Source organism: Ovis aries, chromosome 3 (genome assembly GCF_016772045.2).
Source record: "Ovis aries strain OAR_USU_Benz2616 breed Rambouillet chromosome 3, ARS-UI_Ramb_v3.0, whole genome shotgun sequence".
Taxonomy (NCBI): Eukaryota; Metazoa; Chordata; class Mammalia; order Artiodactyla; family Bovidae; genus Ovis; species Ovis aries.
The window spans coordinates 222,833,979-222,847,152 of NC_056056.1; the positions used below are offsets into that span (position 1 = coordinate 222,833,979).

The 13,174-nt window shown below is 61.1% G+C and overlaps 1 protein-coding gene across 1 annotated transcript in view; it reads right to left on the reverse strand.

The window, feature by feature from the left end:
* CERK (ceramide kinase) overlaps positions 1-11,349 on the reverse strand; it is a 40,044-nt gene extending 28,695 nt beyond the window's left edge. Inside the window, exons 1-6 of the mRNA XM_042247895.2 lie at positions 11,312-11,349; positions 10,786-10,975; positions 8,715-8,804; positions 8,331-8,397; positions 8,025-8,132; positions 7,071-7,787 (exon numbers count right to left, since the gene is read on the reverse strand). Coding sequence (XP_042103829.2) covers positions 7,071-7,787; positions 8,025-8,132; positions 8,331-8,397; positions 8,715-8,804; positions 10,786-10,975; positions 11,312-11,349 — 1,210 coding nt within the window. The remainder of the gene's footprint in view (positions 1-7,070; positions 7,788-8,024; positions 8,133-8,330; positions 8,398-8,714; positions 8,805-10,785; positions 10,976-11,311) is intronic.
* Between the last annotated feature and the right edge of the window lie 1,825 nt (positions 11,350-13,174).

The following is a 13,174-nucleotide window of genomic DNA, read 5'->3' on the forward strand; positions in this document are numbered from 1 at the left end:
AAAAGAAAAGAATCTTATACCCAGCAAAAATATCCTTTGGGGATTAAAGGAGAAACCAAGACATTCTCAGATGAAGAAAAACAAACAGTCTTGTTGCCAGCAGACGGGTCCTAAAAGAACAGATACAGGAAGTAGAAATGATAAAAGAAGACTCCCTGAAAAAAAAAAAAGAGGAAACAGAAGAAAGAATATAGTAAGTAAAGATACGTGCAATCACAACAGTGTTTCCTCCTCCTGACTTTCCTGAATTATGCTTGAGGGTTGAAGACAAAGCTATAACACTGATGTGGTTCCAAATGCATGTGGAAGAGATGAGACAATTTTACTATAAAACGGGAGAGTAAAGTGATGCAGAGAGAGGGGAGGTTTCTGTACTTCCTCAGACTGGTACAATGGCAAGTCCACTAGACTGGGATGAGACTCGCACACACAGACCTACACCGAGGGCCATACACAGAGCTGCACTCAGAAGCAGTATGGACATCTTACCACCACAAACAGCTGACTCAAAAGCAGGTGAAGACATACAGACAAATCAGTATGAATCCTAAAAACAGACTTTTAAGCAATTCACAGGAAGGCAGGAAAAAGCAGAGAAATGAAAACTAAAAAACAAAAGGTTAAATGGCAGATTTAAGCCCTAATATATTTACATTAAGAAGGCACAGGTTGGCCTAGATGATTAAAAAACACGAGTCAAACCCACAGAGTCTAAAGAAACTCACTTCAAATCTAAGGGCGTAAGCAGGTTGAAAGTAAAAGGGCAGAAAAGACACGTGGAGCAGGCGTGGCCGCGTCACCCGGGAAAGTGGGCTCTAGAACAGACAGAACAGTCAGAGGCAAAGACAGGCGCTACACAACGCAGAGTCGACCAGAATGAAGGCTCAGCGATCCTGACCGTGCACGCGCCAGCCGCCGCGGCAGGAAAACGCGCAGGGATGAACAACGGTTTCCAGCAGGGCCGGCAAACTGCAGGCCAAATCCAGCATGCTGCCCCCTTCTGTAATCAGGTTTCTCGGCACGAACCCACGTGCATTCACTCACACGCTGCCTACAGCGGCTTTTGCACTAAAGCAGCAGAATTGAGAAGCTGGGGCCCACAAAGCCTAAAGTATTTGCAACCTGGCTTTTTCTTTTTAAAATTATTTACCCACTGATCTGATCTCTGGCTGTGCTGGGTCCCTGCTGCCCTAGGGGCTTTCCTCCAGCTGCGGGGGGCGGGTCTCTCGCGGCGGAGGCCTCTCCCCCTGCCCTGCGGGGCACGGGCTTCGCGGTGCCGCCCGCCCGGGGTGAGCTCAGCAGTTGCGGCTCCCGCGCCCCAGAGAACAGGCTCAGCGGCGGTGGTGCGCATGCGCAGTTGCTCTGTGGCCTGTGCGGCCTTCCCGGACCAGGGATTGAACCTTGAGTCTCCTGCGCTGGCAGGCGGATTCTTTATCACTGAGCCACTTGGGAAGCCCTGCCATCTGACTTCTTAAGGAAACATCTGCTGACCTACTTTGGAGTAACAAAGAAAAGTTACCCTTGGAATTATCTCAGCGTAATTACATTATTTATGACCACATTCGGCTACTCTGAAGCCACGAAATCTGACCATAGCTGAGGCAGGTGCCTAGAGAGACGGAGGCAGGCAGGTCGGCTGTTTTTCTGACAGCTGCTTTTCAAAACCACAAAAGCCTGTCTGTCTCTTCCGATAGTGAGTCATACGCAAATCTGGAAAGATTTTTTTTTTTTCTGAAATAGGTAAACAAGAGCCATTTAGTTCCTATTCAAATATACTGAGATTCCTATCTATCTCTGCAGGTTGCTGGCCTCACATAGTCTGATATCATCTGCAGCACTTTTGACCTCATCACCGGGCGGGCGTAAGTAAGACGGATGAGGAGACACTGAAACACAGGGCTATAGGATTTGTGGGGCGAATGGTTCAGGGGATTCTGTAGAATTTCTGGGTTCTACCCAAACTGTTCAGCTTCCTAGCCACTCACAGTGGTTTTAAACTCACTCCTCTAGAGAAAAGGAAAGATGCTTGGACAGCAAGCAGCCACTTCCCCCCACGCTCTCCACCAGTGGCCCAGTTGTCCCCCACGGTCAGGGTCCAGTCCCCGGCTGGCCACCACTCACCACGCAGCCAGGGACGGGCCGAACCCTGCCTCCCACAGCCAGCCACTCACACGGAGCTCGGTCCACACCTGCTATTTACACAGACACTCGAGGCCCTCCGGGAGGACGGGGAGGAGAAACAAGGAAGTGAGTCCTTCCCACGCTGGATTCCGCCCCAAGAGCGAGCACAGGGGAGATAAGACAGATAGTCCTAAAAAAGAAAACAGGGAAAACCCGTAACATACAGCAGAAGGAAGCAGCTATCGGAGAGGGACAAACAGCTGTACAAACAAAAAAAAAAACAAAGACAGACGAGGGAAGGCAAGGTGCCAGCAGAGCTGGGCCCCGAGCCGAGGTAAGATCTGAACACAGCGGTGGGGAGAGGGGGGTCTTGTGGGGACTCAGGTCTGGCTTAGCTGGGGCCTCAGGAGTCAAGGAGGTCAGAGCCGAGGAGCCCTGCAAGTGAGGCAGGCACGGGCAGCTTGCAAGCTAGTTGGCAAGCTGCCCAGCACGTGAAAGAATCTTCTAGAAGGGCAAGCATCCCAGGAGGAGGGGGTGAGGGGGAGAGTGCCTAGCCGTAGACTTTGGGGCTGTATTAGACGGGCTTCACGGTGCTTTCCAAACTTCCATCCGACAACCTCGGGGTAACCCATCAGAAGGTGCTCGAGGGAGGGGACACAGGGAGCAAAGATGGACAAGGCAAGCCTGGAGGCACGGCTGCAGGAGGCACCTGAACCGGCCTGTGGCTTAAAGAGAACCACACAGGAGAGGAGTGCGGAGCCCCGATACCGGCCGGGGCACACAGACCTGGGAGCTGGCTGGCTGTCTCCTGTGGGCCGTGCCAGAAACTTGGAACCAGAGCTCAGGAGAAACTGGGACGGAAGGTGGCTCAGTAGGAGAACCTGCAGGGCGCTGCGATCAGGAGGGCGAGATAAGATCCCCAAAGTGAAGCCACCTCAAGTGTTCATTTGCTCAGTCATGTCCGACTCTTTGAGACCCCATGGATTGTAGCCCACCAGGCTCCTCTGTCCACGGGGACTCTCCAGGCAACATTACTGGAGTGGGTTGCCATGTCCTTCTCCAGGGGATCTTCCCAACCCAGGGGTCTTCTTCACTGCAGGCAGATTCTTTATCATCTGAGCCACCAGGGAAGCCCGAAGCCACCTTACCTTGGACCCACCCACATGTTCACAAAACAGCACGTGAAAGGCAGAGAGCAACTAGGTTCTCTAGAAATGTCTGCTGTTCAGAAACCTAGACCAATCGAGAGGATAAATAAATTGGGTCGGGGACAGAAAGCAAAAAAACTGTCATCAGTACCTTAACAAACACACAGAAAATATATCTCCCAAAGTATAAAACATCGTTTCTTATATACTAGTCTTTTTTCCTTTAGGCTAGATGTTCAAATATGGCAAATTCACCAGATTACATCCTTAAAATGTGTGTTTCATTGCATGCAAATTACGCCTCGATAAAGCTAATGTGAAAAAAAATCATGTTTTAAGAGAGTAAACAGTAATACCCACATTCACAGAGACCAACAGCAAATATTTGCTCTCGAAGGTTAAGACTGCGGGTGATTCTCTCCCTGTGTGCTTTTCTGTGTTTCCTAGATTTTATTAAACCAACATGAGTTACTTTCATAAGCAGGAAAAAAAATTAGTTTGAAGTATCTGTGGCTTGCCTATTTCCGTGGGCACTGCGCAGGGGTGTTGGACTGTAAATACAACAGTAACTTGTACAAGGAGCTTCCCAGCAACCCAGGACATCCTCGATGGGAGAGGGGAAAACTTCTGCAGGAGGCTGGGCATAGCCCCACCCCCACCCCAGGGTGCCCACGCACACACACACACACACGTGTCCCAGCATCAACCCTAAAGAAACACTTCCAGAGTCTCTCTGAGCGTGTTTCACTGTGGCCCTGGGGTGCAACTCGGATACAGTTTCAGCCTGTTTCAGGATCAGCTAGCCCGAGCCACTGAGAGAAGGCTGGTCTGCGTTTCCTGTTTTCAGTCTGCCCCACTTCCGACCGGGCTGGTGCCGGGGAGCCTCACAGCTTCCTTAAGAGAGCAGCCCGCGCGGGGTCCAGAAAGCGCTGCCTCCCGGTTCTTGGTCCTACCTTTGCTCTGAGCCCCCCACTGAGGTGGAAGGCTGGACCTGGATGAAAAGCCAGCTCCCTTTTGTGCATTACATACCATCCATCGAAACCCACTCACAACGTCCATGTTTCCCCTTCTGCGAAAAGCGACACTGGGGAAGCTGTGCAGGCCAGACGAAGCGGCCGCACCCGGTGCCCACGGTGGCCCCAGCCCTGGGCCCCCTCGGTCCATCTTCTAAGGTGGTCTCAATTCACTCGGCCTGATTCTGCACAGCCCTCCACCTCTCTTCACTCCCCCACCAGGACACCATCCACCCCGCACACAGGCACACCTGGGACCGTGGCAGGCCGGGCACTGCCACTCTGAAATATCCCCTGCCCTCAAGCGTGGGGTCATCTCTCTCGGGCCCGGCTCCCCTCGGGGTGCATCTGTGAGGAGCCCCATGAGCTGCAGCAGCTGACCCAGGGCCTCCTCAGGGTGGTGGGTGGCATGGGGTGGGGAGGCAGGGCTCCTATAGTGCCGACCTTTCCAGGGGAGGGGGTACCCATCTCTTGCACACCACTCAGGAAAGCTCCGGATGAACCCATACAAGAGGGCCTTCAGGGTTTGCGAGAGGGAAGCAACCACTGTTTCAGGAAAGAGGCGGGCCACTGTGCAAGTGAGGAGCTCGGAAAAGCAAGCTGACCCAAAGTGCACAAAACCCAGAATCTGGGGGCCAGAAACCAAAATCACAGCTGGCCGAGGATGCCAACGCTGAAAGCCGGCAACGCAAGTCCCCCATCCAGACGCCCCAGACAGGTGGGGCCCATTCGGTGTCCACGTGGCTGCTGAGGCCTAAACGAGGCCACGGCACCTGGGCATAGCGGCTAAAATCGGACCCACCACGCTTCACACGCCGGTTCAGCCACTAGCCGGGCTGGTTTCTCACACTCCTGTGGCTCGGCCTCTTCATCCGTAAAATCCAAGAGAAGCTGCCCGGCAGGAATGCACCGCGTGTGAATGTGACCTGGGACAGAGCACGTGGCTGCACCGAGAGCCCCGTGAGATGGGCAGTGCTCCATCCCGAAGCAGAGAGATTCACAGGAAGTTCAAAAGCCCTCGGGGCCAGGCCAGGGGAGACCTGGACCTGGGGCCCTGCTGCGTGGTGCCAGGAGCCTAAGGCTGGCCTTCTAGGATGACGCTTCTTCCCCAGGGGACAACAGAAAGCTGGTGGAAGGGTGACGTCTCAGACAGCTGGCCTCAGAGTAGCTCTCTGCAGACCATGCTTCTGGGACCCCCAGGCTGCAAACCAGGAGTCCGAGACCACCCTGACCCTGGCCCCAGCAAACTAGTGGGTCGGCCCTCCCCTCCCGCACCAGCAGAGCCATACAGCCTCAGGGACGAGAAAGCCCCCACAGACCCAGTGCAGCACCCTGACTGCCCCAAGGCATTGAAAAGGCATCCCAAACTCAGCATGTGCACCAGAGAATCCCAGCCTACCCCGCACCCCCCAATTAAAAACTAAACCCTCGCTCATGCCGCAACTCCAGTAAGCACAAACCTGGACCCCCATTCCGCTAGCCCTCCCCATCTAAGCGGACAGATCCAGTCCTGCTCAGCGCCCCTCTGCTGGACAAGGCCAGCAGCCTCTCGCCGGCAGTTCCCTGGCCTGCCTCTCTCTGCTCCCCGCTGGGCCCACGGGGTGCCTTTCACCAGGTGAAGATGGATAAAGCCCTCCAGAGGTCCCGACCTCAGCCCCTGCCACCCAAAGAGCCCCGGCCCCCTTCCCCACCTCCCGCGGCTCCCCCGCCTTGTGTGGGCCTCCGGGCCAGCCTCTGGCCGTGGTCCCTGTGGTCCTGCTCCCTGGGCCATCTCGCCAGGAGGTGCACGGGCCTCTGCGGGGCTCTGGTCCTGTGCCGCCCCGCAGGTGAGGAGCCCCGGGACCCCCTGCCACCACCCCCTTCTCGCACGTCCACGCCCACGTGTCCTCCCTGCAGGCCCGTCTCTGCCTCTGAGGGAAACTGCTCCTCTGCACCAGGGACGCTGTCAGGAGAGCTGAGCTCGGGCGAGCACGCTGCCGTGCCCGCCACGACAGGCCCTCCATAAAAACCTGCTGAAGACAAGTCAGTGAGATGGAAACACCACACTCTCCAGTCACTAGAAACACGCCCAGACTGGCCAGGCCCCCGCAGCCTCTGCCAGGGAGGCCTCCCGGCTCCCACTGTCCCACCAGGTAACCGCCCTCCTGCCCAGGGTCAACCGACATCTCCTCCATAAGCCGCTGCCCATCCTCCTGCCGCAGGGCAGCTCGGCAGGGGACCCGCTGGCCCCTTCTCCTTGGGGGCAGACAGTGCCCTTTTCAGTTAAACCAGGGCTTCCCCAAGTTGGAGGGCCTGCAGGTCGTGTGTCCAGCCTGTCGCAGCAAGATGAACAACCCCTTCCTCTGGGAGGGAGCACACCCCCTCCCCCCAGGGAGCACATCCCAGACTGAAGGTCACCAGCGCTTGCTTTACTGCGGGGACAGGGATTCCGACCCCGCTCTGGATCGGGTTAAACTGACACCAGGGTGGGGGCGCCGGCACCCCCTCGGGGTCCCTCCGTCACAATCGATCAGAATGGTGCCCTTCAGACGCTGGCAGGCGGGGTCCCAGAGAGGCGGTCCGTGCGATCCGTCCGGGAGACACCTCCTGGGCCGCAGACCTCCCCGGCCTTCACGATCCCCGCGTCCCTCGCCCTCAGGGGTCGCGTCCCCGCCGCCCCCCCCTCACCCCGGCTCTCCCCGGCGCCGGCTGGCTCTTTGTCATCGGGTCCCGGCCCTTCCCCGCTCGCCGGCCTCCCCGGGGCCCCTTCCCCCCTACCGCAGCCCGGCCGAGCCGCGGCGACACTCACCGGCGCCCGGGTCCCCGGCTCCGGGCCCGGGGCTCCGCCACCAGCGCAGCAGCGCCCGCGCGGGGTCCAGGCTCACGGCGCAGCGCTGCTGCTTCACCCAGAGCACCGAGCGCAGCGGCTCCGCCGCCCCCATCGCGCCCGGCGCCCGGGGCGCCGCCTGCTCGGCCGGGCTGCGGGCGCGCGCGGCGCCGAGGGGCGCGGGACCGTTAGCGGCCCCCTGGAGCCGGCCGGGGCGCGGCGGCGGCGGCGGCGCGGGGCGGGCGGGGCGCGGGCGGGCGGGCGGCGCTGCGTCACCCCGTACGCGGGGCGGCCGCGGGCACCGAGGAGGGGCCGCGGGCAGCGCGCGAGGCCGGCGAGGGCGGCCGGCCGGAGCGGGGCGGCGGGCCGGGCTGGGGGCCGGCCGCGGAGGGATAGGGCGCAGCCGAGGGAGGCGGGGCGCACCCCGGGGACCAGGAGGGGTCCGGGGGGATCCGGCGGGGGGCGGGGAGGAGGAGGGAGGCGGACGGGCGCTGGGTTCCGAGCAGAGGAGCCGAGGAGGGGCCTGCGCGGAGGAGGAAGGCGAAGGGGGCGGAGAGCAGCGGAGGGGCCGGGCAATCAAGGACGGGGCTGCGCTGGGGTCGAGGCGCCAGGGGGCCGCCTGAGCTCTGGGGTTAGCTCTGGGCGGGGAGGAGGCGGCTTCCCCTGGCCGCCGACCGTAGGGTCCCCAGGGGCGTGGAGCTCAGTAGCGCCTCCCTGGCCGGTCGTGGGGACAGGCGGGGTCCTCCAGGGGCGCAGAAAGTGCTACCCGGTCGGTCCTGAGGGTGCGGCGGGAGGAGCCTGGTTTTCGGGCGGGTGTGGCCTAACCCGCCCCCCCTCACGCGGCCACCCTGGGCAGCGTGGCCGCGGGCATCCAGCGGCATTTTGGATCCCCGTCTTCTCCTCTTGGAAATGTAAACCTGAAGACCTAGCAGGCACCCTCGGGAGGTGTGGACCCTGCTGGCCCCAGCCTGGCAGTGGACACCACCTCCTCTGCTTCGGGGGCCATCTTCGTGACCACCGGGGTGCTTCGGGACCCCCGCATTCCTAACGGGGGCAGTTTCAGGCACTGAGGGCTGAGCAGTAAGGGGTGGGGCCTGCGTGTCAACTAGGTAGTCTGAGTCAAAGGGTCCTGCTGGGCCTGCACACCCAGACTGGGGACAGATGGCCCCTGAGGAGGCCTGTCCTGGTCACAGGTGGCAGAGGTGAGGCTCAGAGGCCGGCTAGGGTCCAGCCACCCCTTACTGCCCACTAGGGTATGTGTCTGGGCTGGGGGTGGCTGAGAGCAGTTCCGGATCCCACAGCCCAGGTTCTAAAGGCCAGCCAACCTGCACAGGGTGGGGTGCTGGGGAACCAGCGGAGGGGAGGGACTTGCAGGCCGGCAGGCCAGAGGGCTTCCTGGAGGAGGTCTCCCCCTTAGGGACCTGGGAGGAAGCTGGAGGGGGCCACTGAGCCCTCCTCTCCCTCCTGAGCAGGCCCAAGGAGAGGGGGTTCCTGTTCTGAGCCAGGAGGCACCACCCTGGCACCCCCGGACTCTTCCTCACCACCCTGCTCAGCTCCACTGTCCCTTGTCCGCAGGCGGCCTTCACTGACCACCCCTCAGCCCAGCAGGGCTCCAGCCTCGCTCACAGAGCACATTGCCACCACCACCACCCCCCCCCCGACCACCTCCATGAGGATGTGGACTTGCCTGGCCCCGTGGCGCCAGCCCTGAACACACTGGGGCGCGTAATAAGGGTGCCCATGTTAGTCCCATAAGGGTGCCTGTCCCAGACTCATCGCTGAAGAAGCTGCTGCTCAGAGCAGGGCTCCCAAGTGACGGGTTTGGCTCCAGGGGCCTGAGCCACCTGTGTGCTGCCCCCACCCCCAGCTCTCCTTGGCTTCTCTTGCGCATGTCTCCCCTCAGGTGGCGGAAGGGCGGGCACACGGCCTTGCTGCCCGTGCCTGGCACCAGGGAGCCACACGTACTGGTTTTACCCTGCCAGCTCCCTGTGACTCACTCATGCTGGAGCCCAGCCCCCGTTCGGCCTGGGGCAGGGAGTCAGGAGCCAGGACAGGGCAGAGGGCGGGGGTGGGTTCTGGCCCCTCCCTTGGGCACGCTGTACCTGATCTCCCAGCCCGGTAGTGCCCTTGGCGGCAAGGCCTGCCCTGCCCCCTCCCTCCCACAGCTGCCGCTCTGAGGCTCTGGAAACATGGATATGAAACTTCTCTGGAAATCTTGCGCCAGTGCCGGGCGGGGGTGGTATCGCAGCGCTGCCCTGAAGAGTAATCAGGAGATCAACTCTGGATATTCACTGGAAGGACTGACGCTGAAGCTGAAGCTCCAGTACTTTGGCCACCTGATGCGAAGAGCTGACTCATTTGAAAAGACCCTGATGCTGGGAAAGATTGAGGGCAGGAGGAGGAGGAGGCGGCAGAAGATGAGACAGTTGGGTGGCATCACCAACTCAATGGACATGAATTTGAGCAAACTCTGGGAGACAGTGGAGGACAGAGAAGCCTGGTTTGCTGCAGTCCATGGGGTCGCAAGGAGTTGGATGCGACTGAGCAGCTGAGCAACGACAACAGCGTGAAGAGCTATGGCAGGAACCAGCTGGTGGGCAGGGACTCAGAAACCCAGCCCCGCCGTGGGACCTCTGCCTGGGGCCTCCCTGGGCTGGGCCCCTTCTGCCCTCTTCAGTCACTACATAGGGTCCTTGAATGCCACGTGTCAGCTCGTACAGTCCTGCAGCCAGAGGGGCGCCGAGAGAGGATGTAGGCCCCCCTGCCCCCACCCTCACCTCCGTGGGGGAGGCCCTAGCATCAAGTGGGAAACACTGGTGGGGCCCCCAGGGACCGCCTCCCCCTCCCTCGGTAGACCACAGGCCAGGCCAGGGTCTCCTAGTGGCTGTTAGGGGTGGTGTTGTGACCCCTGAAATCCACACGCTGTGGCACTAGCCCCCCAGGGCCTCAGAATGTGCGTGTGTGTGGAGCTAGACTCTTGATGGAGGTGATTAAGGTGAAATGTGGCCTGTGGACCCCCATCCAGCATGACTGGTGGCTTCAGCAGGGGAAGAGCTGGACACCAAGAGCAGGCATGCTGGTGCCCAGAGGGTCAAACACAAGAGGCCCCGCTTGCAAGCCCCCGGGAGAGGCCTCAGAGCAACCAAGCCTTGTTGGCGCCTTGACCTCGGACTTGCAGACTCTCTGAACCGGAACTGGGGAAATAAACTTTTATTGTTTAAGCCACCCAGTCTGTGGCATCTTGCAGCCCTGGCAAAGCCCTCCTGTGGCCCTCCACGCCAGGGAGCTGTCCTCCTCGGTTTGGGGAGGGGCCTGGACAAGGCAGGAGCCGCATGCTTAAACTGGGGAGAAAGTATCAAAATAAAGTTTCCAGAAGACTGGCTTCCTGCGGTTGAGCTGCATGGTGAGAGGGCTGGGCTGGGGGTCAGGCCCCCGCTAAGGGCTGTGGGCCTGTGACTCAGCACAGCGCTGGGCAGTGGGAAGAAGGAGGCGGCTTCACCTCCAGAGCCGCTGGCAGTCCTCCCCCCACCCCTCCTGTGCCTCAGGTCTTGATGGGCCCCTCAGAGCTGGCTGCACAGTCACGGAAGGGGCAGCATGGCCCTCTGCTCAGGAAGTGCCCTCGGCCCGCTGGCGGGCCTTCCAGCCACCTCGCCGCTCACCTGTCCCATGTGGGACCCTGGGCGGAGGCCCTTCCCACCTGTCTGCCCATTTTTCCCCCGGCTGCCTCCTCCAACGCGGCTGAGTCAGTGGGGAGCTCTGCTGGGGCCTCCTCTGGGCTGCCCGTGCCTGGCCCTTTCCGCCTGCAGCTCTGCAGGGCACACTCGCTGGCCTGCTGGGTGCACGGCTGGCCGGTCTTCTGCGGGGCTTCCGTGAGCCCTGGCAGCCCACTGGGCCAGAGGGCAAGGGCTCAGCCTGGCAGCCTGCAGCCCTGGCCTGCCAGGCCCCATCACCTGCCCTGTCCCATGTCCCCGCTGCCAGCTTGGCCTGCTGCCTGGTGGCCCATCTGCCCTGCAGCCTGTGGCGGCCAGCTTGTCTGGGCTGGACACCACGGCCAGCACTGGCCAGCGCCCCCTGGACTGCACTGTGCCTGCCCAGGTCACCTCACTCGTGGGATGCTTGGTCTGTGAGGCATTGTCTGGGCCCACAAGCATCCTGCCCACCAGCTCATTCCTGCCCAACGCCCACTGGCTTCTGCCCACTGAGCCCTGGCCACCTGTGGAGACCTGGCACCATCAGCATCTTCCAGCACCACCCGTTCCATGACCTCTGACCGACTTCCTCTCTGTCCTGGGAGCCCCTGGCTGTGTGGACAGCGACAGCTGCCTGCTTATCTTCCCAGGCTTCCTTCCCATGAAGTCAGCACCTCACTTGACATCAGAACCCCACGGGGTGGGGAGGGAACACCTGTCCCAGCTGCACCTGCTCCCAGCAAGGCCGCCCTGCGCCTGTGCCCTCCGTCCTGGAGGGAGAGCTTCTAACTGCTGCAGGTCAAGGTTGACTGCCTGGAGGAAACGTCCAGGAGAGAGTAAGCTGGTAAGTTACAAAAATGCACATTCCCATGTTGCTCCTGTGGGGGCTTCTCAGGAGGCCCTGGTGGTAAAGAACCCACCTGCCAACGCAGGAGCTGCAAGAGACGCAGCTTCAGTCGCCGGGTGGGGAAGATCCCCTGGAGGAGGGCACGGCAACCGCACCCCAGTATTCTTGCCTGGAGAATCCCGTGGACAGAGGAGCCCACAGGGTCGCACAGAGTTGCACGCGACTGAATGACTTGGCATGCACGCCTGTTGCTCTTGCAACACAAACAACAACCTCTGCAAGTGGGAGTCATTAGCCCCATTTTACACACGGAAAGACAGGCCGCAAAACTAACCTGGCCTGCTCACATTCTACAGAGAGGTAACCATCCGGCTGGGAGCCCCAGGGCCACGCCGGCGTAGGAGACTCTGGAATGTGAGAACAAGGGCACTCCAGGGCAGCCTGTGCCCCAGCGGGTCCCACGCTGGGCACCCCAGCAGGACCACCCCGGGGACACGCAGCAGGTCCTGCCTGACCTGCTGTTTCGGACCCTCATCCGGACTCCCAGAGGGCGAACTGCAGAGGCTGTCCGTCTACCCAGGAAAGCCCCGAGATTGGGCTGGCCTGGAGGGTGGCCCTCAGGGGTGGGGACCTCAGGGTTGGTGGTCAAGGGCTGACCTGAGCTGGAAGGGCCGGTCGAGGGGTGGGGTAGCCGAGGATAACTCCGCAATGGCCAAGGATCAAGGCTGCTCACACCCCTGGGCAGCGTGGGGAGTAGCGTGCCAGGGGAGGGCTCAAAGGCCAGGATGGGGTTCAGTCTGGGCCCCATGGGCCCCCAGGCCTGCTCGGGTGAGCCATCTGGGTCGGGTACTGACAGGGTGCATCTCAGCCCTCATCTCATCTCCAGGGTGAGGCTGCCCTGCACGGGAGGGGATGGTCTCAGCGGGATCAGGGCCAGGGTTACCCAGCAGTCAGGGGTGGAACATGGACCGACACGCAGCGCGGTGGAAGCCCAGAAGGTGCTCTCAGACAGCCTGGCCACATTCTGGGTTTCTCTGCCAGTGGGGAACAGGCCCAGAGGCCCTGAGAGTGGGTCTGCCTTGTCAGAGGTGGTGTTTGCGCTGCAGTAGGCTGTTCTGGAGAAAAGACCAGCTCCCTCGGGGGGGAGAGTCCTGGACTCTGGGGAGACTCCCCCTCCCCATCTCTGCAGCTGGAGGAAAGCCTGCTGGCTGGCTGGGGTCCTTACAGGCAGGGTGCGCTCAGTGAGGGTGGTGGGAGGCCTCCCCCAGGTCTGCAGAGAGTCCGCTTCTGATTTCCGCAGCCTGATCTTGACTCCTGCGTGTGTGTGGTGGGGGCGCTGCTACAATATCCAGCCTTGGGGGCTCGGGGGAGGAGGACCCTGGGAGGTTCCCGGCCAGGTGACATCTACGGCCCAGCACGCAGCCGGGCCGGCGGAGTGGCCTTGATCGGGTGGAGTGGACTGGGGTGGGGAACACGGGACCTGGCGCCCAGGGCTGCTGGAGACATGGCGGAGGCGGTGGCACACAGGACAGCCACCCGCTATGATCTCA